Source organism: Oxyura jamaicensis, assembly GCF_011077185.1.
Source record: "Oxyura jamaicensis isolate SHBP4307 breed ruddy duck chromosome 6 unlocalized genomic scaffold, BPBGC_Ojam_1.0 oxy6_random_OJ106649, whole genome shotgun sequence".
NCBI classification, from domain to species: Eukaryota; Metazoa; Chordata; class Aves; order Anseriformes; family Anatidae; genus Oxyura; species Oxyura jamaicensis.
In genome coordinates, this window is record NW_023304032.1 from 34039 (window position 1) to 60799 (window position 26761).

The 26761-nt window shown below is 60.5% G+C and overlaps 1 protein-coding gene across 1 annotated transcript; it reads right to left on the reverse strand.

Moving 5' to 3' along the window:
- Window positions 1-493: 493 nt before the first annotated feature.
- LOC118157543 (probable E3 ubiquitin-protein ligase TRIM8) lies at window positions 494-26203 on the reverse strand. Its single transcript, XM_035311935.1, has 7 exons — window positions 25473-26203; window positions 24519-25169; window positions 4531-4626; window positions 3660-3893; window positions 3177-3208; window positions 2769-2884; window positions 494-2023 (listed from the first exon to the last, which is right to left on the reverse strand). Exons 2-7 carry the CDS (start codon window positions 25086-25088, stop codon window positions 1416-1418), a joined length of 1656 nt encoding a protein of 551 aa, XP_035167826.1. The 5' UTR covers window positions 25089-25169; window positions 25473-26203; the 3' UTR covers window positions 494-1415.
- Window positions 26204-26761: the final 558 nt, after the last annotated feature.

Consider the following 26761-nt stretch of genomic DNA (forward strand, 5'->3'; position numbering starts at 1 on the left):
CCCCAATTCTCCAGGTCAACCCAAGCGAGGAAGCCGAAACCGCAGATGCTGCTGGCGGCCCCGGCCGGCCTCCCACACGTCCCCCAGAGCCGGCCAAGCCCGGGGCCTCTGCCGAGCTCGGTGGAAAGGTTTGGGCAGGAAGGAGCCTGGCGTCGCCGAGCCCGCAGCGCAAATCACCGCCTCCGCGTCCCGGACGGGGCCGCGTGCCCCCACGCTGCCTTCGGGGTTCCTTAGCAGAGGGTCTCGGCCCGAAACAAGCCACAACCGAGAGCAGAGGAGGTCACCAGCTCAGAGCCACGACACGCACGTCCCCCCTCGTCCGCCCCGTCCCCAAACTGCTCCCCCCGAAGGAGCCCGGGGCCATCCGTGCCCTCCAGGCTGCTGGGGGAAGCGGGCGGCAGCCTCCTGCCAGAGCTCCCGTTCCCGGGGAAGAGCCGCAGCAGAGCGAGGCGTTTGCACTAAGTGATCACATTTATTTGAATATTTTTTTTTCTTTTTTTTTTTTTTTTTTTTTTTCTGTGTGTGTTCTAAAATTGGTTACAGAATAAATACCTGTGCCTTATAGCAGGAAGTCCACTTTTTTTTTATACAAAGTGCTTGTTACAGGAAGTTGCATCAGCGATACGTCGGGGGGGTGCATTTCGGCAACGCTTCCCCTCCTGAAAACTAGAACAGATTTTTTTTTTATTTATTCGTTTTTTTTTTTTTTTAAAGTTTCTTTTCCCTTTTTTTTTGTGCATTAAATTTCCTGCCATGGTGTATTTACAAATCTCTGAAAGAAGGAAAAAAAAATGCCAATATGCATGAGAAGTGGCCTTTTAACACAAAAAAATCAGCCTTTAAAAAAAAAAGTAACAAACCCAAAATCTACACGTATCATTTCATACTGAATCAATGAGAGATTTTTTTTTTTTTCTTTTTAAAAAGGGGAAGAGAGGGGTGGGGAAGGGGGAAAACTGAACCAAACCAAAAAAATGAACTCAGAGAAATTGAAACGGAGAAGGTGCAATTGTCCCTTCTGAAGTTTTCCGAAGCCAGAGAGTAGCAAGTAGGAGCGTGACGCACAGAACCAGACGCCCGACTGAAATCCCCATCGATTTCTTCCATGTAATTCTCCCTCGTCTTTTCCCAGCGAGGGACAGGAAGGACTTTCCAAAATTAAATTAAAAAAAAAAAAAGAATTAAAAGGAAAAAAAAAAACAACAAAACAAAACATTATTATTTTGTTTTAAAACGGAAAGAAAAAAAATAAAGAGATGAGGGAACAACCCTCCCCAAAATCCTGGAGAGGCACGAGGCGGGAAGGAAACCGGGTTTGATTTGAAAGGAAAGGAAACAAAACAGAAAAGCCCAAACAAAGCAGACTTCTCTCTCCGAACGCGCCATCAACCAGGACTCTCCGGAGAGTGTGACGGTTAACTGGTGACGTAGTGTTTGGCCGACGGCTGGCCGTAGACCCTATAGAAATCCTGCCGCCCGTGCTGCTGGGATGCGTCAATCCATTCCCGCACGGCAAGTCCCGGGAGCGACTGGGGCACGGCGGGCGCGGGCGGCAGCGGGTGCGAGTACTCCTGCGAGGAGACCGTCCAGGGGAAGTGCCCCGACCGCGGGTAGGGCTGGTGCCCGCTGTGGTTGGACACCGAGGAACAGTAACAGTTGTCCACTGAGCAGACGAGGATTTTGCGCCCGCCGTACTGGGAGAGCACGGACTGCTGAGATGACGTGGTGTTGGGGTAGTGAGATGGGTTGAAGACGGAGCCCGAGTGCACCGGCTGCGGGCCGCTGGGAAGTCCAACAATGTGCTGCGTGGAGCTACAAGGCACCATGGCTTGTGCGGACTGCCCCTCGCCGGCCGAAGCGCCCTGGCTCATGTACTGGCTCGCCACAGTCCCGGACGATGGCTCGAGGAAGCTGCCCTCGGGGAAGGCGGTGGAGTGCTTGCGCTTCTCCGCGCCGGAGTTGCTGACGGTGCAGGGGTACATGGGGATGCTCTGCAGGAAGGGGACGGGGGTGCTCAGGGGACCTGCGGGGGGGAACAGGAGAGCAGGACCGCGTCAGGTTTCATCCCGATGGCTCCGGGGACGATCTGCTGCACGTCCCGGCCCCGTGCGCCAAGTGAGGTGTACGGCACAGCTCGGCTCCTTGCCAGGTGCAGGGTGGATGCGGGGTGCCCCAGCCACCAGCCCGAAGCTGCATCAAAGCCCCGAGACCTGTGCCCTGGCCCTGTACCAGCTGAAGGCCCCCGGGCTGCCCTGCCACTGGCAAACAGGGCACTCCCCTACACGCAGGTGAATTTGGGGACCTCGCCGACAGGTTCGGACTGGCCCCAAGCGCCGCTCTCTAAGCACGTGCTCAGGCTGAGCCCCACGCACAGCTCGGTCCCTGTCCCAGGATCAGCAGAACCCCAAATCCCCAGAGAAGAGAGGACCACGGAGCCTCCGCGGGACGTGATCAGCTTCCAGGCAGTCCCAGGCATGGGGTGGGGGCTGTGGGACCACATCGGTCCCTGTTTGTCCCTGCCCATGGTGTCCCTGCCCATGGTGTGACCCCTGTGTCTTCCCACAGATCTTTCTGCCCACGGCCACCTTTTGCTGTGTCACCCCACACACGTCCATTTCACAGCGCCTCCATGTCCTAACCCTGACCGCAGAGGGGCTCCCAGGGGCCCCAGCACCCCGATGGCCATCCCCACCCTCTCGCACTGGGACCCATGCAGGAGGCAGCGAGGGCCTGTCCCCTGTCCCCCCCACCCCCCCGGCTTCACCCACCTTCCAGCAGCTTCCTGAGCTGCTTCTCCTTCTTGGCGATCTCGTTCAGGAAGAGCTTGGAGTTGAGGTGCCCAATTTTGGGTGGAGGCAGGCTGCCACCTGTACAGTTCTGGGTCCTGTTGGGGACCGGGGATGGAGAGGAGGGGTGAGGGACAAAACACACACAGGGGAGGGTCTGGCTCCCCCCTGGGCTCCTTCCCACACACCCAAGGGCCAAACCCCTTCCCCGGGGAGGCAGCAGGGACCTGCTCCCATCCACCACCCGGGCCCTTCCCCAGTGGCTCAGGGCAGCCCCGCAGCCCCCCGGCAGCTCCAGTATCCCCAGCCCTGCTCCACCTCTTTCGGTGGGGCTGCTGCACCCCACAACAGCCCCCTTCCCCCCCAAACCCACTTGCCCCCTGTGCTTACCTGTCCATTAAGATTTTCACAGACTTGGTGTTCTAGGAGGGGAAGGAGAAGCCCTGGTCAGTGAGGACAGGCCCTGCCCCAGCAGCCACCTCCCCTTCAGTGTCACCTTCTGGGTCCCCTCCCCAGTGCCCAGGGCTGCGTGTGCCTCCAAACACCACGGGTGATGGGGCAGCCCCCCCAAGCTGCCCCGGACCACCCCACACTCCCTGGTCCTCATACCTCCCTCTGCCCTCCCCGTCCTGACGAGCCCCAAATCCAGCAGGGCACCGAGCCCCAAACCCCTCTGTCCCCACAGCCCAGGCTGCCCCTGCCCATCTCCATCCGCAGCGTGTCCTCGTCCACCCCTCCTCGCCCTGACCCCTGATGGGAACCTCCTGGAGGCAGCAGCAGACCCGACACGCTGCCGTCCCCTGCTCCTCACCATGCCCCACGCCGTCCCCGCTGCCCCGCCGCACCAAACCCGCCGGCGGGAGCAGTGCTCACCTTCATGAAGTTGATGTCCTCGGTTTTGTCAAACATGACCTGGACGGAGCTGAGGAGCTTCTTGGCCTCCTGCATGCGCTCGTTGAGGTGAAGGACCTGGGCCGCGTTCTCGTTGCAGAACTTGGCCTGGGCCTTGTCCAGGATCTCCATGGTCTTCCGCAGGTCCTCGTCCAAGATCTGGTGCATCTTCTCGTACTGCAGGCGCACCTCGTCCTTCAGCTGGCTCACCTTCTCCTGGGGGGCAGGAGCAGGCTCAGCCCCTTGGCACCCCCCCGGCCCTCTCTGTGATGCCCCAGGACACCTGGGTCCTTCCCCAGCTGCCAGGGCGGCTGCCACACGCTGCAGAAACCCTCCCTGTTCCCATCCCCATCCCCACCCCGGAGCCGTCCGAGCCCCAGGCTGGGGACACGCCATGCTCCAGAACCCTTCCCTCCACTTCCCGGGAGACCAGACGGGGCTCCAAGGACCAAGAGCCCAAATGCTTTATCTGTGTCCCAGCACAACGGCCGCTTGCTGCTCTCACCTCCTGGGTGGTTCAGGGACTTACGGGGATCTGCACCTCCAGACCCTTCCCTCCCGCTTGGGATGAAGCTGGTGGCCCGGGGAAGGCTGTGCTGAGCCGAGGGTGCCATGGCTGGTACCTAAGGACAGCCTCCATCCTCGGCCCAACACGCAGGGGGCTGTAGGGCAGCCCCAAACACATTCTGTCCCCCAGAAGTAGGCCTGCCAGGGCCGAAATGGAGACAGCAGGTACAGCAGGACTGGTTCATCCATGCCCATCTTCTCCAGGCCCGCTGCCCACCCCAGAACCCTGAAGCCCCAGGGGTGGCATTCCCCAGGGTGAGCGGCGGCGCGGCGAAGCGCCCCTCACCTCCACCAGCCGCTTGTCCGACTCGAGCTTGTAGAGCTGCTCCTCGATGTCCTGCTCCCGCTCCTCCAGGCGGTCCTGCTGCTTCATCAGCATCTTCTGCAGGGGGGGGGAGAGGGCGGCAGCCGTCAGAGGTGAACCCGGCGGCCACGTGCAGCCACGGGGCCGATCGTGCCAGCTCTGCCCGTTTTACCACCCGGCCGCTGCAGCTTGGTCGCAGCCGAGCCCTGGGGACCTCGGGGGACACACGGGGGGCTCATCTCCTGCCACTTCGATGGCCGTGGGGCTGCCGCGAGCCAGCCGCCGTCCCTCCCGCACCGCCAGATCCCTTCTCCTGTCCCTGCCGGCGTGACGAGCCTCAGAGCCAGCGTCAACATAATCGGGAGGGACGGAGAGAGGAGGCAGTGAGCCCACGTTCCCCCCAGGGCCGGGCAATCAGCCTAGGAACTGGGACAAAAAGCCACCCCTCGCTGGTGCGCGGCTGCGGGACAAATCCCGACCCCGATGAATTCCCGGCGCAGGGCAGGGCTCGCCGGCACCGACCGCCCGGCACTGAGACGCGGCGTGAGAGGCTCTCGGCGGCGGGGGCGAGATGGGAAGAACCAGGCAGCGAGGATGAATTTCGAGGGGATTATTGCTATTATAAACCGCCGCTCGGGGATTTATAATCAAGTAATTAATTCCTGGACTAGGCGGGAGGGGGAGGGTGGCAGAAGCACTGCTGGGATTAATTGCATCGCAGGGAAAGGCTGTCACCTCCGACTCCGCTCGGGAGCAGGAATTTGAAGCCTTCTCCCTCCTGTTGTTTTTCTTAAGGTCTCGGGCACCTCCAGCCCTGGCGCCGCTGCGCTCGGCAGCCGGGTCAGCCCCACCACCCGGCACAGAGCAATCGCCCTAAAAGCGGCTCCCAGCACTAATAATAATGAGGAGCTAAAAAAAAAACCCTCCATCTTCCCACTCACAGCCGCGCTCCACATGCGTGCTCAGGGCCCACGTGTGCGCCCACACAGGCACGGAGGACACGCAGACCGCACACACCCATCGAAACGGGGCCCCAGAGGCAGCGCCAGCGCCGCAGCCCCTAAGTGTGGGTGCACACTTGTGCAAAAAACGAGGGCTGCAAGCACGGCGCTGAAGGGCGCGCAGCTTTTGAGAGCAGCTACATTTTGAGCGTCGGTGTGCAGAAAGATGTGGTGCATGCAGAAGTCTCCCTTCCCTCACTGCTGCCTGCGCTGCTGCAGCACCGGGAGGCTGCAGCCGCAGCATCCTGCTGCCTCCGGGCTCCCCCCCCACGGGGCGGGTTATCAAGGTCCCCGACCCGCACCGTGGCCCCCGGGCTGGGAGATGCTGCAGATCCGCACCCCACGAAGGGATCCTGCTTGAAGAGCTGCCCGGAGAGCAGCACTTATGGGTTGAAGAGCAGGTTAAATACGGTGAAAGCTGGCACAGGGAATTCCCACCAGGCTGCCCAGCTCCAGGAGCTCCAGCAGGAGCCATGGGTGGAGGGTCCTTGGTGGCCAGCACAGCCCCTCTGCTCCGCTCTGTCCTGCCCAAGCCAAGCCCTGCAGGGCACCATCCTCTGCCCCGAGCCATCCTCTACGCCTCCCTCCCTGCCGCGAGAGCCTCGCCGTCTCCACGCCCGCAGCCAGAACCACCCTACAACAGCCCCCGGCAGCACCGGGTCCCCTGCCCCAAAACAGCACCCGAGAACGGGGCCCTGACACTGCCCTTGCCGAGGACAGCAGCCTTTGCCATCGCTCCCACGTGCCGGCACCTGCAGAGGAGGCTGCCAGCCCCGCTGCTGCTGAGGATTCCCCCAGGGACCGACCGAACAGCCCTGGCCACGCATGCACCGTCCCTGTCCCTGTCCCACCGGGCTGCAGCTGCCGTGGCGGGGCTGCCAGCCGCTGCCTTTTGTGACTGGCCTCACAGCGCTGCCCTCCCAGAACTGTGTCATGACACAAAATCACAAATAAATACACAACTTTGTATCTGAAGTTAACTTCACAGCCTCTCGCAGCTGGAAAAAGTGACCAAAATCCAGCCTAAAGCCGTAGAAACCTAAGAGGTTTCTAATAAAGGACATGGAGCATGTTGGTTTTTTTTTTTTCAGGCTCACATTTGAATCACTCTCTTGATTTCAGGGTGATTTAAAACCATGCCTGAGATTGCAGCGGGATGGGAGGGCTTCTCACCCACGGCAACTGAAACCTTAACAAGACACTTGGGTACGAGCTGCCCCTTCTGGCTCCGAGGAGCGAAATCTCATTGTCTCTGCAGCACAGGCTGAATTCCTTAGGTATTTTGAAAAGGAAAATATATCCCTTTCCCTTCCATCCCCTCCCAAATCTGGTATTTCTGAAGTCATGAACTCCTCCTCCTCCTCCAGGATCAGAATTTCTCAGGGTAATTTCTCATATTTCATGCATGACCTTGGTGCTGGGATAGCTGCAGCTCTCCCCGCGCACGCTCTTCGCACGAGCCCTTCCCAGGCTCCGTGATCAGAGTTTGTCTTCTGAGGCTTGCTGAGGTGCTGGGACTACACAAATCGGGCACCCCAGATGCCCTGTATCGAGCAGCACTGCAGTAGATGTGAGCACAGGAGGGTGGTCGGAGACCTTCCAGCTGCGGGTTTTGGAGGAGAACCTCAGCCCCCAGAAGGATTAGCCCCATCCAGTCCCAAATCCGCAGTTATCTCCCACCGCAGTTGCAGGCGGAGCACGTTGTATTTCCACGTCAGCAGAGTTTATGCGAGCTCATCTGACAAATCATTAATATATTAATCTGCGGCCGGGGTAATTGGCTCTTCTACCCCAGCCCGCCATGTCCCAGCGAGACAGCGCTAATTGCTGGACACCAGCTTATCCTGCTGGAATTAAAGGAAATCGCCCCCCTCTCATGGAAAAATAGAGAGGAAAACCAGCTGGGACACAAGAGGAGGGCAGAGGGTTGCTCTGGGAGCAGGCGACGGGCAGTAACCCCATGCAGGCAGCAGAAAGGAGGTGAGATGATCCTCCTCCAACCAGGAGGAGCAGGGTGAGCCCTGGGGAGATCTCACTCACGTGGGGCTGGTTGGGGCACGGAGGCCGAGCACTGGGGGAGGGATGTGCTGGGAGGCACATCTCCGCGGGACCAAAGGCAAGCGCTGCAAGACCTCACGGTGGGGAGGTGCGCATGGGTCCCAGCAGGATTGTGCTGGGGAGAAGGACAGAGGAGAAATCTGCAGGCAAGATGTCTGCCGGCTTGTGCGGTGCTGGTGTCCCTCCATCCTCTCCCGAAGGACGGTGCTAAGCCTGCGGTCACTGCTGCAGCAGATTACAGCCCTGTCCTGGTGCTGGCAGCGGGGCAGTGAGAGCAAAACCCCAGCAGCAAACCCAGCCGGGCAGCAAAACCCCACGACAGACCCGAGGCTTCACCCGCATCCCCTGTGGGACTTGTTTCACCCAGGCCACAAACCCCGGAGCAGCTCTTGCCTTAGATGAGATTGGGACCAACAAGAAGCCAGAGGGGCTTGCTGTGCTGGTGGGGAAAGCGAGGGCTCTGCAGCTTCTCTCTTGCAGAGCAGGAGCAGGAGCAACGACGTCTCCGCACGCTGACGGAAGCTGCCTACAGGACTCTAATTCCCACCCCTACATCAGAGGCTGTCACGGGAGGGCAGACGGGCGAGGAGCAAGGCCCCACAGCCCTCGTGCCCTGAAGAAACCTGGATGAAAAAGTTTAGCCAGGACAGCGTGACCAGCCATCCCATCGCCTGCCCCCGTCCCCCCCCGGTTCCGCTGGGGCTCAGAAAGCCCCACACTGCAGAGGAGGAGCCCGGCTGGCCCGAGGCAGCGCCTGCAGCTGGGGAGCTGGCCGAGGCCGGGTGCCGGGCTCCCCGCATCCCTCCTCCCCACTGCCTCGTGCCTTCCCCCCGCCGCCAAACCGCGGTGAATGAGGACATTGTCTGCCGCGGCCGGAAAGACAGGACGGAGGGAGCGGGGCGGCAGGGGAGGAAGGGCGAGGAGGAGGAAGGTGGGACGGCAGCGGAGGAGCCCTGAAGGGCAGATGCCTTTCTCGGGAACGGCTCCAGACACCTGCAGCTGGGCCCAGGGCCCCGCATCAAGGGCGCCCATTGAGGCGAGCATCCCGGCACAGAGCTGCCTTGGGGAGGGAGCGGGGGGCTGGAGACGGGCCCCACGTCACAGCCGCTGAATGCTAATGCACCAAGAAGCCCGGGGTGGAGACGCAAGAGCAAACTTTCGCCTCCCTTGGCCGATTTGCCCCGCTCTGCCGGCAGCTAGACTGTTTTCTGAGAAAAACCCACACGCGGAGCTGTTCCGATCCATCCTGAGAACATGACCTGCCCCCAAACCCAACGCTGCTCTTTGCAGAGCCCCCAAAACCAGGGGAACCCCCAAACCCAGCATGGAAAACACCAGGTGGGACTGGAATTGGGGCAGGAGGGAAACCTCCTGAAGGCCATGGTGCCCCATAGATGCAACAACACCTTAGCAGAATGGGGACACCGGGGCAGCCCCACGGACCCTGCACACCCCCGGGACCACCAGCCCTCGCACCCCGTGTGGCTCCTGCTGACAGGCCTGGGCAGGAGCAGCTCTCAAACCCCCCTGCTACACTTGCAGGAGGCCGATCGGCTTACAGAGACAGGAAGGAAATGTTTTCTGGTCGGGGTTTCATCTTGCACGCCTTTACAGTAACCGCTGGGTGGGGGGGGGGCTCAGGACAGAGCACGAGGCCTTCCCCCCGGCCCCAGGTTTTGCTTTTCTCATGGGTTCTCCCCGGGCAGAAATCAGGCTGCGGCAGGCCCCACAGCTCCCCAGGGAGCCCAAAGAGGGGTGCTGGGGCTGAGCATCTGCTTGCCCGGGGTGTCCCGGCTCTTCCCAGCCGTTCCTAAAACGCCACACGTGGCGAGAGCCAGGGGACACCTTCCCTCGTGGCATACAGCCCTGCAGACCGGCCCTAAAGCAGCAGGCCCAAAACATGGCAGCCTCGCTCCCAGCATGGGAGGAGAGGGGCTGGGAGCACGGGGCAGACGCACGGGGGGGGCAGAGGAGATGTTTGTCTGCAGAACACGGCAAGTCCCAGCTCTGCAGGACGAAGACTTGGGCTCCTTTCAGAGCAGCCTCAGCCATGGCCCTGTGCCTGAGAGGAGCCCGGGGAGGCGGCGTCCGGCTGGGGGAAGTGCTCCCACCCCCCCCAAGCTGCCCGCTCCTCCCGATTCCTCGTCAAGGCGGTGCCGGCCGGGACATGCAGCGGGTGCCCTCGACCCCAGCGAGGCAGGGACGAGCCCAGCTCCAGTGACAGGCAGCACAGCCTTCAGCTCCTGCTTCCTCTCCTTTAGACCCCAGTTTCCTCACACAGCGATGCCCAGGAAGGCTGGTGCTGTTTGCCTGCGGCGGCATCCTCCCAGCAGCCTGCAGACACAGGGAACAGCCACTCCTGCCACCCCAGACAGAACGGGGGGGGTCCATGTCCATTTTTTGGACCCCCACAAACCCAACCCCAGCTCCACAGGGCATAGGGAGCAAACCCTGCGCAGGGGACCTGGTGGGGATGGGGCTTGCAAGGATCAGGGCGAATCGCTCGGTGCCTGCAGGGCCAGGCCCCTGGGGCAGAGAGCAGCCCCGGGAACCTTTTTCCTCGCTGCTGGGAAGGGAGGAAGAGGAGATCCCCGCCCAGGCCTGGGTGCGGACGCCAGCCTGCCGCCGTTCCAGCCCGCAGCGCTCCCGGCCAGAGCTGGGGAGGGAGGACGGAGCAGGCTGCCTCGCCTGGAAGAGAGAGCCAGGAGCAGTCCCAGGGCTTGGCCCTGCATGGAGGATGAGGTCCAGGTCTTCTCTGACACCAGGGATACAGAGCAGGAGCTCCTTCCCCGTCCTTTTGGGGACATGGATGGGACAGCAGCCCCTGGGACCTCACCTCCATGTCAACAGCGCTTTGGCACTGCCAGGGCACCAGGGAAGCACAGAGGTCTGAGATATCCTACGAAGTTTCAGGACTGGGATCCAACCCCAGCACTCTCAGCAAGTGTTTCCAGCCCCTTGAGACCTCACGCTGACATCAACACCTGGAAGACATCTGGGTCCTGCTGACAAACATCGCCATCGAGCCCTTGCCTGCTTCCTCCCCTCCACACCAAAAATAAAAGCTGGGCCTTGCAGCTACGCTGCCGGCCTCAAAATCCCAGGTTAAGGTGCTCCAGAGCACAGGGACCCTGCGGTCAGTGAGGGGAGAGATGGGTTTGTACGCCTGGAAGGGGATGGGGGAAGGTCTCCTGCCCCAGGCAAAGCCCTTCGTCCTGCTGGGCTGCAGCGCCCTGCCCCGAGGAGGGCTGTGGGGACAGGGAGGACCACATTCACCAGGCTTCACGGTTTTTCAGAGCCTAAGAAATCACCTAAGAAGTCCTGCCCCTTCCTCGTGCTCTGTGCTTGTAGCTCCTTGAAAGCTTCTCTCAATTTACGTGTAAGCTACAGGAGCCCTCCTTAACCTTCTTTTCTCCTTCCTCAGTCGCTTGTCTTATGGATCTGCCCCTTCCTCGTCATGGATCCAGCTGAAACGTTAACTCAGGAATAAAAGCAGCCTGCTTTCAGCCGGATCACCTCCCCGAACCGAGTCTCACCGCGCTCCTCCAGCTCCAGGAGCACCCAGTGGCACAAAGGGGCAGTGGGTCAGCGCTGTAACTCGGACACATCGCAACGCCCTGCTCCTCGCACGAGCCCTCTTCCATGCTGCTCCACCACCTATGAGTCGTTCCTTCCATAATCCCCATGAAAAAACAAACAGCCTTTGGCAGCACCCCCAGTCCTGCCTGGATCCGCCGGTGTCCCGGTCGCTCCCAGCTGCTGGATCCCCAAATCTCCCAAACCTGCTTTGAGCTCAGGGACCCGGCCAGCGGTCCCCAGGCTGCAGCAGGCGGGACGCCTCGCCTCCCAGAGCAGCCATCCCCTAAAAACCCACTCCCATTGCCTGGCAGCCAACCTGCCCCCATCTGCAGCCCCTGCACAGTTGAGAAAGCCTCGCTCCCTCTTCCAAATAAACATCTTGGATTCAAGATCCAGCTGGCCTGTGTGATCTCAGAGCCTTCTCCCCGCAGGGGTGAAACGCAGCCAGCCTCTCCCACCCTCTTGCCGAAGGCTGAGCTGCCTCTCCCCTGCCCAAAGACCTCTGCTCGGGGCTCAGCCCTGCTACGGCGAGACCCCAGCTCCCAGCGGCAGCCCCCTGCCCTTCCTCACACCCCACCAGCTCAGCGGGGTGGGCAGGGGCTGAGCTCTGCTCCCCGGGAGCCCGCCCGAGGACACGGACGCTCGAGAAGGTGATCGAGGGCACCCCGATGTCACCTTCGTGCAGAGGTGACAACCCGCTGCCGTGCGGGCAAGAAATCCCCGCTTTGATTTAAAGGCAGCGATTTCCCCCCCCCATCTGATCTAGTTAAACTTCCAACTGCTCAAGGCTATTTTAATTTGTACTGCTAAGTTAAATCAACACAAACAAGGGCAGAACAGGTTTACATGCGCCTCTGTCACTGGCTAGCACAGCTCCATCTCTCTAGGCAGCCTTTTTTTTTTTCTAATAAAGATAAGGGGGGGCCTTTTTTGTGCACCTCCGACTGACAAATGGAGCCTGAAAGTGACTTGGGAGTCACCGCCTTCCAGCAAGTCAAGGTGACTTATGCGCCAACAGGCTGGATTCAAAGAGCTTTGCAAAAATGCAGATCAACTAACAAGATTTATAAAACCTGCTGGGGGCTTAGAGGCCGCTTAATTCTCCAAGGTGCCAAGGCGAGTGCCTGGCTTGCAGAGGAATGGGTAGGACTTACGGAGGTGGCTACCTCAACCCTTAGGTTGCTTCAAGGAAAGGGATTCCACTTCTCCAGGAGACCACGGTTTGATGCGAGATGTTTACTCAAAGCCCGGGCTCCTCCATCGCTTACTCTACGGAGAAAGAAGCAGAGCCCTGCCGCTGCCTGCAGCCCTTACGATCGCTTACCCCAGCGCCGCAGCGGAAATCTGCTGCTTCAGCTAACCGGCGACGAAACCCCCCAGAGGAACACGAGACTCGGGATTCAGCGCACAAACTGGGGGAAAAAAAAAGAGGAGAGAAAGCAAACTACGAACTCCTGCAGCATCCCAGATCTCCGTGGGGCTTTCCAGGCGGGGAGCAGCCCCTCTGCCCCTGCCCGTGCTGAGGGCCATGAGCAGCGAGCCCCTCGTGGTTTGACACCAAGGATGCTCGAGGAGCACAGCACCACTGGGATTCTTGGGGAGCCGGCGCCGCGACCGCGCCGCCGCCTCCTCGCAGGAAAGCCGCTGGGTTTTCTCCCTCGCCCATTTTATTTTTTATTTATTTTTTTTTCTCCTTTGCGAGGCGGCTGTTGAGAATCTGAAAGCCCGGATTATAATCTTTATGAATCCCATAGTTAGAGCGTGCTGAACAGCAGCCCAGCAACACCAGATGTTCAAACAAAGCTGCCAACCGACAGCTGTCTGCAGCTTGCAGCGTGTTTTTACTTTAAAATGCAAAATGATACCAATCTATATTAAAAGAGAGACGTTCGGAGCCGTGCGATAGCAGCTGAAGCCGCGGATATTGCTCTTTCTTGCAGGGTGTGGCAACAGAAGGAAATATCTCAGAAACTACTGCTTAAGCTGCGCTCCCAGCCCCCCCCCCAAATCCTGGCCCCTTTCCTAATGGGAAAGAGCCTCACGTTACTGCTTGAGTGCCGTGAATGTACCAGTGCGTGTCCAAACAAGCCAGTAAAAAGAAAAATGCAGCATGAACAAACAGCGGCTGGCGGAGGGTGCCAGAACGAATCCGGGCGCTGCAGAGCCCGCACCTGGCCCCGAGCGACGCGAGGGACGGAGGGAGCCGGCCCCGCTCCTGCCTCGCCGGCCATCAGCCCTGCCCAGCACACACCAGGGGGGCAAAGGCAGAGCCTGGCCGGCTTCTGGAGCAGCTCCCAGGAGCAGGCACAAGGCGTTCTGCCCTGCGACAGAGCCAGGGGCTCGGCCTCGCTGTCCTAACCTTTGGATGCGCCGGCCACCACCGGGTTTTGGAGGTGGCGAGTCCTGAGCAGGCTGGGCACGGCACGGTACTCGCCGCTCGAAGGAACGGAGCAGCGGGCTCTGGCTTAGCCAAACGTGACGTCCCGTATCCCCCACCAGCCGCGGTCACAGGAAATCCTTGGGATCGGTCCCAGCATCGCCTCATTGTGCTCCGAGCAGCGGCAGCATGAATGAATCACGCTCCTCGCCGTGACACCCAGCTCCCAGCAACGTCCTCGCGATCAAAATATTTACGTTGCAAATGAGTAAGAATGGGACCAAATCCCCTCCCCGGCTCGGTGACACAAGAAGGCCAATCTGCTCCTGCACCACGCAAGCTGGTGGCAGGAGGACGAGGGCGCAGGAGGCCAGGACCCGGTGCTTGGGCAGCGCCAGACCCGAGCCCAGCTCCGTGGCAGCGAAGCCCAGGTGGGAACTACGAGTCCCACAGCTCCCTGCTCCCGCCGGAGCCCAGGAGCCACGAGGGAGCATGCTGGGACCTGTAGTTCACAGCCAGCCGGCTGCCGAGCCCCGCGCGCCGTAAACACGTCTGGAATCAAACAGACGCGAGGCCCCCAGCTCGTGGCACGACGCCAGCGGCGGCTCCTCGCCGGCAGGCGCTCGGTGCGTTCCCTTGCGATGCACGAGCCCCTTTCCGAGGGGAGCAGGGCGCCTGCACCCCACAAACCCCTAGCGGCCAGCACAAGGGGAGCTCCAGGAGATGCGAGCCCCTCTGCTCCTGCTCCCAGGGCTTCGTTTCGCCTCTGGCACGGCGCGGTGCCCCTGCGCTCGCCGGCAGTGCGGTGTCAGCAGGCATTACTTCACACCACGGCCAGGCTTCCTGGCAGGGAGGAAGGGGAAGAGGAACCCGGGGCAAAGGCAGCCGGCACCTCCAGCTCCCGGGGCAGTGCCAGGAGGTGGGCACGGCCCCTTCTCTCATCGCCCTTGCGCTCGGGAAGGAAACATCCTATTTCCTAACCCGCCTCCCCGAGCCGCGACGGAGCGCACACCCCTCGCAGGATGCGTGGAAAAAAAAAAAAAAGGGGGCTGGAGTTTATTTTAATTCGCTCTTGCAAATAAATCAATTCCACCTTCTCCATCTGTGGTTGTGGCTGCTGCTCGCCGTGGGAAGGTGCCCGGCTCCGGCTCCCACGGGAATGGCCCCAACGCCAGCGCCCGAAAACCGGCGCAACTCCGCGCCCCAGCTGCCCATCGCCTGCCCACGGGTGGTGACAGGCTTGTGGTACCGGTTAATAGATAAAAACAGGTAAAACGATGCATTTGAGAAGTCATTCAATAACGACGAGCTTCCCAAATTGCTCTCTCCAATCTCCTCCTCAAAACCAGGCGGTACCCACAGCACCAGAGCAGCCTCCTGCTTCGCCACGGCCTCTGCAGCCCCAAATCCACCCCCAGCAGCAACAGCCCCCGGCGTGCCAGCCCCCAGGTGGCTTTGTTTTGTCTGCCCCGCATCCCCAGCTGCCTGGGGAAGGCGATGGGGTGGTGTGGGAGACCTGCAGGACCTGCTCCACGTCAGGGGGACATCGCTGATGGCGTGGGGACAGCTGAGGAGAGGGGGGTTCGGACGCAACCCCCACCGCGGTCCTTTGATGTGCTGACTTGTGCTCCTAGGAGGACGCCTGTCATTGGTTTTTAATCTCGCCTGATTACGGGCCAGCCTTTGACATTATCGATCCCTGGCCCCCGAGGTGTCATTTATCTTCCAGATGTGATGGCACATCGGAGCCCAGCAGCTCGGAACCCGGCCGGCTCCATCCTTCCAGGGAGCGAGGACCCGCTCAGCTCCTCGGTGCTGCCGATCTGCACGAGCCACGTTGAAAGCTCAGTTTCCATCCCCAAAGGCGATGGATTTTGCTAGCTGCTCTTTCTCCACGTAAATGCTGCAGAATCGGGTGCAGCGGGCAGCCAGAGCCCAGCAGAGCCCAGCAGGGCAGGGCTCAGCATGCAGCAGAGCCGCCTCGGGGAAGTCTGAGGGCAGCCGGACCTGGCATTTGATCTCCCGACTCAAAACTCCAGCTCCTCGTGTCTCTGGCAGATCAGCAGTGCTTTATCAGGCTTGGCAGCCCAAGGTGCCTCCAGCACCCGCCGCTTCCCTCTTTCGGTTCCGTTAGCCTCTTTTAGGGGGGGACGCGGCGCAGCACCAAGGTTAAGGACGTGCCGGGGGCCAGGCGGGACGGGGCAGCGCAGGGTACGGAGGAGCCATTTCCAGCCGTGACCGCGCTGCCATTTCCTGCAGCAGCAGGACCAGCTCCTCGTCCCCACAGAGAGATTATCTGCTACCTGGGCTACGCGGTGGCTTCTCCTCACCTGCCCGCGCGGCTCGCACCCCCTGCTCCCCCTGTCATCCGCCCAGGCTGGCAGGAGGCCCCAGCCTCCACCTCTCAGGAAAAACGACGTTCCCCTCCGATTTCTGACACGTTACCGGGGGCAGCACCACGGTTTTCTTCTCGGATGCTTCTTGCCTCTCCCTCCATCAAAGCCAGGCCTCGCCTTCTGGGAAGAAGGAACATTTCCCGAGGAATGCCCCGGCGGGCGGCCGTACCGCGCAGACAGAGGCTTTGCTTTTGCTTGTCGCCTCGGTGTTATTTATTAGATTACTGCAAAAGCACCTTGATGGATGGAGATCAGCGCCGCGCGTGCTGACAGATAACGGTAGCCACGAGCCAACCTTGGGGAGGACCAAGGGCAGAAGCGTTTGGGTGGGGGCAGCTTGCCGGGGACGCTGCAGCACCCCCGGTAGGAGCAGCCGTCAGCAAAACCAGCCGGAGTTTCTGCTGCTGGCCCTCAGGAGAGCCCCCCCCAGCTCAGCTTCTCTCCTTCAGGTAGCACCCCGATTCCTCTACCCAGACGCCAGCTTGCTGCAGGGATTACACCGACCTTTTCCTCCCTGGTGTAATTAAAATGCCGCGAAAGCCCAGGCTGGATGGAGGACGAGCCGTGGCTTTGCCCGCTGGGCTCACGTCCTTGATGGGTGATGGGTTTGGAGAGGAGGGGTCTTTGCACGGCACATTTGCAGCCCCTTGCCCCGCAGGCTGCCAGCAGGCAGGAGCACAGAGTAACCCCAAAAGGCGCCCCGAGTTCCCTGCTGGAGCACACGACCAAGCCAGCCCCGACACAAGCAGGGCTCACCGACCCTCAGCCACACGGCGCAGGGGAGCTGCAGGAATTCCCTCCCGGGTCCAGCCACCCCCTCACCGAGGGGCCTGCCACAACACCCGAGGGAAGGTGGGGAAAGGGGGAGGCACTTTGTGTGTCCCCCCCCCCCCAAAGAGGGACCGCGGCGGGGACGGAGACCTCGCGGCGCATTTATTCCGCTCCATCCACCCGAGAGCCGCACGTCAAGGGGCTTTTGCCGGCGGAGCCTGGTGCACCAGGACCCGAGAACAAAGGGAGGCACCCGCACCCCCATCCCTTTGTCTGAGCGCAGAGGAGTTTCACCTGCAGGGAAAGCCAGCTCCCACCCCAAAGAGCCGGCGGATCCAACGGGGAGAGGGACACAGCCCCCTGCCCGCGGGAGGACAAGGAGCACCGAGCGAGCCCACGGCAGCCACCCACCCCCCCCCGTGCTTCCCAACGAGTGTCACCGCTGGGTCCAGGAGCCCAAAACATTGCCACAAACACAGCCGAGCATGTGGCCGAGCACCGCAGCCCGGGGCTCAGCTCCCCTGGCACCAAAACCCCAGGAATGATGGCCAGGGGAGGGGGCTGGAGCTTCCTTTCCTGGGGACGGGGCTTCAGAGCCGCACAATGACCGGCTGGAGCCAGGGTTTGGATTAAGCTGTTGTAGGGCAAGGGAAGCTGCCGCCTCCATTAGGCTACGGGGGATTTGCTGCCCCTTTTTCCCCAGGCTCCAGCTCTGGGATGGAGCTTTGAGGTCGCCCAGAGAGGTGAGCAGGAGCGGGGGGATGCCAAGCGAGCAGGGGATGCTGCACGCAGGGGCGGGCGGAGGGAGGAGAGGGCAGCTCAGCCCTCCCCGAGCCCCGCGTCCTGCAGTCGGCTGGCCTGACAACGTTTACTCATATTTCAGAGAGACACAGCCATCCGGAACGTCACTCCCTGCCAACTGCCTCATCTGGAGCCATCCCCAGCTCGCTCCTTTCCAACCCGTGCCGGAGACGGGCCCCCCCAGAACAGCCACAGAGCGAGGAACCCAAACAGGAAAGGTAGGGGGAGAGAAACAAAAAACACAGAAAGGGGGAGAAAAGGCAGAGAAATTAAATCGATTTGCGCTTTTTTTTTTGCCCCCCTAGGTCTGGTGCTCCATCACAGATCGGTCTGTGAGCGTGGTAGGTAGAAGCCACCGCTGCAGGGTGGCAGGGCGCTGCTCCGAGCAGCTTTGCTCATGTTACCATCACAAGCAAATCACAAGACAGCAAGTGGATGAGCACGATCCCCTGGCGAGAAGGGGCCAAAGCTGTCCTTATCGGGAAGGATCCAGGACTGGGAACCGCTTCCCGGAGTTCATCTGGAGGACATATGTACAAGCCCTCGCGTGCATCCCGCGTCTCGTGCTTGCACATCACCACCCAGCCCTGCGGATCCGGGACCAGGCTTCTCCTCCAGCTCCCAACCTGGCTGCCTTCAGCCCCGCTGGGCGAAGGAGGGATGGCTGGCCCTGCTCTTCCTCCTGCGGAGGAAAGGGAAGAGGAGGACACCCCACGCCATCCATCCTCCCAGTCCCGCAGCCCTGACACCATCGAGCCCTCGTCCCCTGACGCCGACCAAGGCCGCACCTCCCGTGCCTGCAGGCTGCTGCTAAACACCCCAAATTGACCAAGTCACCAGAGACCGGGACGGAGCCGCAGCATTTTATCTCGTTACAAGAAAAAAAAAGCGAGGCCAGACCAGATTCTGCCCCAGAGCCTGCGTGGCAAAGCAGAATCTTGCTCCAAGTGTTTATTTATAAAGCTGTACATCCATGTACATTTGAATTCTGACAGAATTAATTCTGGCATCCAGCTAATTCAAAGCATTCCTCCCCCATCACACTACTGTTGCAGGCCAGCCCAGCACAGAAGCTGATTATAAAATGCTGCACTAGCCAGGCATTTCTGCAAAGGCTTGTGCTATTGAGCATTCAGCCTTTCCTTGCTTGGCTATTTCATTGTTTCGGTGTCGATCCCTCCTCTCTTGCCCTGTGTTTCCTGGTTACTTTTGTCCCTGCTCTGGAAGCACTGCTGCTCGCAGCCCCATTTCAGTGTCAGATTAAAAAAAAAAAAATTACGTGAAATTAAAGAGAAGGCAAAAAAAAATTACCCCCGTGTAGCGAGACTTGCAGCAAACAGGTAACAAGCAAAAATAGGCCAGCGTGCTGCACGGCGAGCTGCAGGCGGACCTGCGGACAGAAAACCCACTGCCTTCCTCCGAAGCACGGCTCCGAAATCCCTGTGTGGTCACACGCTGTCCTCCCGAACAGAGCGGAGAGAGGTCAGGGCAGGCAGCAATGTAAGAGCCTCTTTATTCTTGGGCAGTTGCACGAATCTGATCGCTTGTGCCCTTTGTGAGCCATGGAAATGTGCCTCCTCCTCCCGCCCCTCCGCCACCCCGGAGCTCTGCCCTGCTCGGAAAGGGGCAGGGGCCCAGCGGCGGCGGCTCCTGGGGAGCCACGGGAGGGGAGGAGATGGGAAGAAGGTCCTGGGGCTCACATCTTCCTCAGGACTCACCCGGGCTCCCACAGGGCTAAGGAGCAGAGCGGGGTGTCACGCTGGGGTCTTTTCGCCTTCTCCCACTCCACCACGCCGACGGGCGCGAGGAGAGCGGCGCGCTCCACGCCTGCAGCCACGTGGCACCGACACGAATGTCACGGGTTAGATTTGGGCCAAAGCAGGGTCTGGGCTAAGCGTGAGGCTCGCTGCCAGCCAAAGCTGGGCTTGTACCTGCTGGCTGGGAGACCAGACCCACGCCACCGGGCTGTCCTCCACCTCCGCTGTCACTTCTCTGCATAGGCTGTGGGTCCAGAGCAACCTGAGGGGGTAAGGGCAAGGCAAACGCTCGAGCCCAGCAGGAAAGCAGCAGGGAAAAACCCTTAATCCAGCCCCTGGGGAGGGAGGCAGCTGTTCCAGCTCAGCCGAAGAGCTGGGACCACGAGGACCCCACCGCTGCTTGGCCAGATGGGTTCCCACCGGGGCGCCTGGGCACCCCAGGGTCTCTGGGGCAGCACAGGTTGCTGTCGGCTGGGCTTAAATTCCCTGCTGCCCTGACAACAAAGCACAGCAGAGCTTGACAGATCAATGTCACGCTGCTAGGAAGCCGGCTAGGTGGGTGCTGGCATCTCCACCACTGCCCAAGGCCCGAGAAGTCACCGCTCATCAGGGCAGCTTGACCAAGTGACAGCGTCCCAGGGCACAACCATCAGTCACGTTTAGGAGCCTGGCGCTGGGACGAGGCCCCCAGGCAGGAGCTGGGGACATCGGGAGGCAGGGACAGGGGCTGAGCTGACAGGGGAGGAGGCCGGCGCTGGAGGTTTGGCTCCGGGGTGCCAGCAGAGGCTCAGGTGGAGGGCGCAGGGAGGATCTGCGCTGCTCCGGCTTCCCAGGACCTACCGCCAGAGCAATACGGGGACCGGGTACGTTCAGAGAGCTCCGTGGGGAACGCCTGGCAGGCACCAGCCCACACCATCTACAGTCACGGGAGCGAAATTAATGCCCGAGAACTTGGGCACCCGCGCTCGCAGTGCCTCCAGTGAGCTGGAGTCATCTGGAAAATAAGTAAGCCTGTAAAAATCCAGCCCATCGCGAGTTACCAAACCTGTTCCGGAGTAAAAGAACCTCCAGCAGCTCGAGCCAGGAGCCTGCCGGTGGGGCCGACCCCAGCGCCGGGGCTCCCCAGGTCCCAGCTTAGCACCTCTGGATGGAGAGCAGCATGGGGACATGGCACGGCACCGTCCTCAAGCAGGAAGGTGTCTGTGGTGTCTGAGCCATCCACCAAGGGAAAGCCGGTGGTGTTTTGGTGAACACCAAGCGCTCACCTCTCCTTTCCCCTATTCTTCATCAAACACCTAACCTCAGCTTATCCAGGGGCTAAGAAGGGGAACCCCAGCCCGCTGAGGAGCGGTGGCACCCAGGAGCCCGGTCCCCATCCCCCCTGTCCTCAGGACTTCCGCGGCTCCAGGGCCAGCTCTGCTCCCACCCGCCTGCAGGAGGCTCCCGAATGTCTTCCCGCAGGTCGCAGCACCACAGCGCGCTCTCTCCCTCTCCATTCAAAAACGCTGGGGATTTTCAGAAGGCAGAGGAATTTTCTCATGACTTGCACACGGTGCTGTAAGCAAGGTCAGAGAGAAAGCCGTCCCTGTTCCCTGAAACAAAACCCAAGCAGGGGCAGAGCCTCTACTTAACCCCTTTTCCACTGGTGGCACCTTCAGCTCAAAACATTCTCCTGGGACACCCACAAGCAAGCTCTGATGTCCCCAGCTTCAGACAACCACGTCCCACACAAAGCTGGGGCAAACGTGGCAATACCCAGCAAAGGTTTGGGCGAGCCCCTTCCTCCCATCGTTCTCGGGCCGCTGCCTTCTCACCTCTGCTTCAACCCCAGGAACGTATTTTTTCCCCATTCTGGGGTAAACGAACAAAAATTGGGCAACACCACTACTTCAGCCTGGACGAACTTTCGTTTTTAACCCTGTTGGTGGGTTTCCCCGTGCATGGGAATAGCAGGTGGGAGGCACCCGGCTCTGACAGCAAAGGCAGAGATGGAAGGAGAAAATGTTTCGTTTTGAGACCTTGACACAAAACAAAACGTCAAGAAGCAAAAAAAGAGGGTGGGTTGTTGGCTTTTTTTTTTTTCCTCTCCTCTTTAAGCGCTACAAAAACAGGAAACAAAGGAGAAAACATCTCACGGGGGGGAAGGGGAGGTAAGCGTTTTATACGCCCACGAAAGAAAGATTAACCACATATTTTATTTACTGTTTGTATTATGGTTGCACCTTCGAGTTCACCCAGCTGTGAGCCAGGGCTCTGCGGGTTTGCACAGAACCCAATATTGAGAGGTCCCTCTCCCCCAAAACGACCCCAGCACCAGCCCCTGGAGCGGGGAGCTGAAGCACGGACAGCCTCCTCCTTCCTCCCACGCTGACCTGCCTCCAGGTTTCACCCAGCGACTGCTCACTGGCCCAAATCACCAGCTGGGAAAGCACCGGTTCTGCCCCAGGAGGGTTTGGAGCCTCTTTTCCCCTGCCATGACACCCTCGGAGGTGAGCTGGAGTAATACACGGCAGGAGAGGGCAGTTTGTCTGAAGAGCGCTTGCGGACTCCTGGCTCTCGGGGCCGCCTCCGCCAGCGGGTCGATCTCACGCCCCGTAACGCTCACAGTCCCCGCGCCAGACACGGGGCGGAGGATGAGGCTCCGAGCCTCCAAACTTTGACTCATTTCTCAATTAAGATCTTCCCAGAGGAGAACCACAGAGGCACGCATGGAACAAATCTCTCACGGCCGCTCGGTCCCTGGGCCTCCCCCGATCTTTCCAGCCCAGCCTCGCTCACACGTCCCCACCGCGCTCATCCCCGGGATGCTCGGGGACCGCATCCAGCGGCGTGGGGCGAGCCAGCAGCTGGGAATCCCGTGCCCGACCCCAGCATGTGGGAAGCCGTCACCGGCCGGGCGCACGCAGGATGGGACAAGCAAGTGGCCTAATTCGGGAGCCGACGCAGCCGCATTCCTGGCCGGGACCAGCTCACGTGGCTCGTTGAGGATTTCCATCAGAGACCTGCCCAGGGCCACACAGCGAGCACGGGGCAGAGCCAGGAGCTCGCCCGCTGTTCATCCAGGGGCTCTTCCCAGGTCGCAGGGATGCTGCTTGACCTCCAGGACCCTTTGGCTACCCCGATCCCCAGCTTGAGGCTGCCCCAGCCTCTGAGCACCCAACGGCACGCCCAGTGCGAAGAGACAAGCTTATCATTGCGGGGACGGGAAATTAAGATAACGCGGCGATGGAGGTACTAAGGGATTTTGCCAAGGTCACACAAGAAGTCTGCAGCTCTGCTACACAGGCACCTTCAGCGCCTGGCCATCCATCCTAAAATTTCACGCCGGGGCCAAAATTCAGCCTAGCCAGCGGCAGCGTTGCGCCAGGTCATTAGGAGCATGAATCTGCAAGGAGCAGCGAGCATCCAGCCGTAACAACAGCCACAACAACAACAGAAAACGCCGAGTGTGGGAATGGATGAGATCAAAGTGTCCTGGAAAAGGACCTGGAAAAACTCTCTGGGTCCCTGACTAACGCTCCCGGGAAACACACGCACGAGCAGCCCCGTCCCAGCCCCGCGCAGTCCTCCCAGGGTGGCTCCTCCACCCTGGCAGAGGGAGACAAAAATGACTTCCTATAAATAGAAGCAGAAAAGCGCTTCTCAAAAAGCCTGGCTGGGTCTTTCCCCTTCCAGCGCGTGTGCTGGCACCTCCGTGGAGGTCTCTGGTTTTCCCCCAAAAAACCTGGAGAGGAAAATAACCTTCCTGTTAGCTCACGCTGGCTGCTCTCCGCACAGAGCCGCCTCCCCCCCTCGCAGGCCTGGCCATCCAATTGGAAAGTAATTATACTGCAATTTTTATTTATGACTCTTTTTTTTTATTGCTAAATGGTGACTCATTTTGGCAACATTAAAATACACAGGAAATCGTCCCCATTTTACAGTAATCACCATTCAATTCATTGTTAAATATTTATTCGGCAGACGAGCGCCGGGGCCTCTCTGGAGGGGTCGAGGCAGGCGGGTGGGCAGCGCGGCGGGGTGGCACCGGGCTGGTCCCCGGGGCCCTGCAATGCCCACCGGCAACGCCAGGCTCCGGAGCCAGGGTGAAAGCTCCTGCCAGATGGCCCGGCCGCGAGCGAGGCAGACTCACTTTCCCCCAGATCCAGCGCTACGCCCCGCGCTGCTGCAGGGACAGGGGCCGGCAAAAACGCAGTGTTTGGCCCAAACCCAACCCCGACGGGAGCAAGAAGCCACATCTCCCCCGAGTCGCTGACACGAAGCTCTCCCTGCTCCGGCCTTGTGCAGAGGGAGGGGAAGGCTGACATGGCCTCAGGGGGAGACGAGGAGGACGGTGGGAAGAGCCGGGCTTTGACATTCACGAGCCTTACAATGAACAGGGCCTGTGTCCCCGCCGCGCGGCGGCTTTGTCACCCCCCCGAGCCGACAACCTGAACCCCGTTTCAGGGTGCCTCAGGCCCGGGATGGAGCCCACCTCGCCCCCATGGCTCCATCCACCGCCAGGTTTTAACGTGTTCCACCAAACCAGCTGACCCTGAACCACAGCAGGGCCAAAACGGGGAGATTCCTCCCCAAAACGCCCTCTTCTCAGCACCATGACCTCCACCCGGCCCCACACGCCGAGGGGCCACCCAGCGGCGGCGCAGACCCCCATGGGCGGCCCCGTCCCCCCCGTCCCCTCGCTGCTCGGGCAGGGGCGGCCCTCCCCGCCGCGCCCCGGCGTAGCCGCAATCTAACCTGTCTGCTCCTGCCGACTTCCTCCTGGCTGCCCCAGCGCCGCGGAGGGCACCGGCGAGGCGCTACGCCAAAGGGCCGGGGCCACAGCGCCGGGCAGGAGAAGGGGGTTTGGGTAGGCCCTACGCAAACACGGGCCCGTTGGGACACAAACAGGGCACGCCACGGGGCAGCGGATCCAGGAGGAGGAGGGAGAAAAGAGGAAGGCTGCTGCTGCGGGATGCACCCTCAGCAGGGGTCTGCTGGAGGCTCCTTCCCTCACCGGCCTCGATGGTGGCAGGGAGCCTCCTTGACCCACCCCTAGGTGATGGGACGTGCTTGGCAGAAGGACCACCACGCCGGCACCTCCTCAGGAGCCAGTCCTCGATGGCGGCACCGGCCTCCTGCCACGTGCATCCCACCCACCCACAGCAGCCCCGCGCGGGGCAGAGGCCACCTCCGTCCCGAGGGTGGGTGGAAGCCGAGGCGCGCGTGGGATGGTCGAGGACGGACTTACCCTGATCTCATTGCGACGGATCTCCACGTCGCAGACCGAGTGTCCCTGGTGGGCCCCGCTGTAGTAGCAGCAGAACTGGCAGACGGCCACCTGCTCGGCTTCGCAGTGGTACAGGCGGTAGGCGTTGTGCTGGGGGCAGCTCCAGGCCCGCACGTCGTCCGCCTCCACCAGGAGGTGCCCACGGGCCGTGGAGGGCTGCTGCAGGTGGGTCTGGACGTGGGACTGGCAGCACGGGGCCTCGCACCTCAAGCAGATCTTCTGGGCGGGCAGCGGCGGGCCCCGGCGGCAGAAGACGCAGTGCAAGACGGAGGGGGGCTTCTCCAGGTTGAGGGAGTTGAACTTCTCCACGATGTTGGTGAGCTTCAGGTTCTTCTCCAGGTTGGGTTTCTGGTTGTACGCCTGGTTGCACTCCGGACACCGCACCAAGCCCGACTCCTTGGCCCACGCCTCCCCGATGCAGCCCCGGCAGAAGTTGTGCTTGCAGGGAAGCTGGACGGGCTCCACGAAGACGTGCAGGCAGATGGGGCAGATGAGCTCCTCTTCGAAACAGTTCTTCCAGTTCTCGGCCATCTCTGCCGGCGGTCTCTGGCGACTCTCCCCCCGCTGAATCTCTCAGTTTGCTCTACAGATGGACGCCGGGGTCTCTCCTCCCTGCAACAGGAAGTCTCGGGGTGAATCGCCGGGCTCCCCCCCTCCTCCCCGGCACGCACAATAAATAAAAAAACCTCAACGGATCTCTAAAATCGGGTATAAAAACGAGCCACGGGGCAGCACTCTAGGAATCTCAAGCACGAAAACACGGTATCTGTGTCATTTCATCGAAAAAGCAAGGCAAACGGTTAAAAAAAAAAGGGGAAAAAAAGGCGTGATGTTGTAGGATTTACAACCCAAAGTCTTAACAACCCCCAAAAGCAATTTGTCTCCTTTTATCCCCGAGGGCGAATCGAAACTTACCGAAGGTTGAAAAAAATCCATACAAAATCCAGCAGCAGGGTCCAAGTGCCATATAAACCTCCTAAATTTAGCGCTCCGGATTTGATTTTTCTTTTCTTAGGTTTGCAACCGACATTCAATATTTTAAAGGGACTTTTGTCCCCCACCAACCTGGCTAGCAGCTGAGAGCCCAGACTCGCTCCGATTTTTTTTTTCCTGTATTCCTCCTCCCTCTCTCCCTGATGGGAGTTCAGAATCGGAGTCTTTTAAAGGAAACAGATCAAAGGGTTAAGATCCAAAACGGGAAAAGGAGGAAGATTAAAAATAATTAAAAAAATAATATAACAGCAACGATGACGACGGTGAAAAAAAAACACGAATTCTCTCCGCGGCCCCAAAGGTTTGCTTCTAACCCGGCAGAGCGGCGAAAAAAAAGGAAGAGGAAAAAAAAAAAAAGAAAAAAAAAAAAAAAAAAAGAGAGAAGAAAAAAAAGCCCCTCTCGCCTGCTTCAAAATTGTGAGGTCTTGAATGGGAGAGCTCGGAGGGAAGACAGGCCAATCATTCAGACGAGATTCCAGCCCCGAGCCCAAAGCAACCCTCCCAGCCTCTGCCTCCGTTCATAAATAGGAATGAAAAAAGAAAATGGGTTTCGCAAAGGGAGGGAGGGAGGAAGGAGGGAGGGGAAGGAGGGGGAGAGCCCGAGCGCCGCGAACCCAAAATCAACCTGCTCGAAATTCTCACGAGGGGCTGGGTCCTCGTCGGGGGAGGAAAATAAAATATATTAAAAAAAAAATTAAAAAAAAAGGAGAAGAGGGGGGGGAAAGCAGGGGGGGGTTCCCGCTAGCCCCCTCTCATTCCAGCCCCCGGAGCTCCAGCCCCCCCCCGGGAGGGAGCCAACAAGGGGGCGGGGGGGGGGCCGGGGCTGCCCAGCGCTACCGGGGGGGCTCCGGGAACCGGGCACGGGGCTGGGCCGAGTCAGCCCTCAGCCATTTTGAGCTGCCCTACTGGGAAAATAAAAAAAGGTATTAAAAAATAATTAAAAAAATAAATAAAAAAGCCCCAACCCCAAACCCACCCACGGCAGCACGCAGCCTCGCCGCCTCCTCCTCCTCCTCCCGCAGCCCAGCGGGGGGTGCCGGGGGGGGCCCGGCCCCGCTGCCCCCGGTGCCCGATGCCGGTCCCGGTGCCCGGTGGGGGCCGCTCAGCGCCCCCCGCCCCCGCCGCCTCCGGCCATCTTGGGCTCGCCCCGGGCGCCGCCCGCCGGGCCCCACGCCCGGCCTCCCTCCGCCGCCCCCGGGAGGCGGCCGCGG

Excerpts from the sequence above, each read along its gene's own strand:
- LOC118157543 (XM_035311935.1), bottom strand. The coding sequence starts at position 25,088 with ATGGCCGAGAACTGGAAGAACTGTTTCGAAGAGGAGCTCATCTGCCCC. Across the intron at positions 3,209-3,659 it reads AGGACATCAACTTCATGAAG|AACACCAAGTCTGTGAAAAT; the intron begins GTGAGCACTGCT and ends TTCCCCTCCTAG. Across the intron at positions 2,885-3,176 it reads GTGAAAATCTTAATGGACAG|GACCCAGAACTGTACAGGTG; the intron begins GTAAGCACAGGG and ends GGTCCCCAACAG.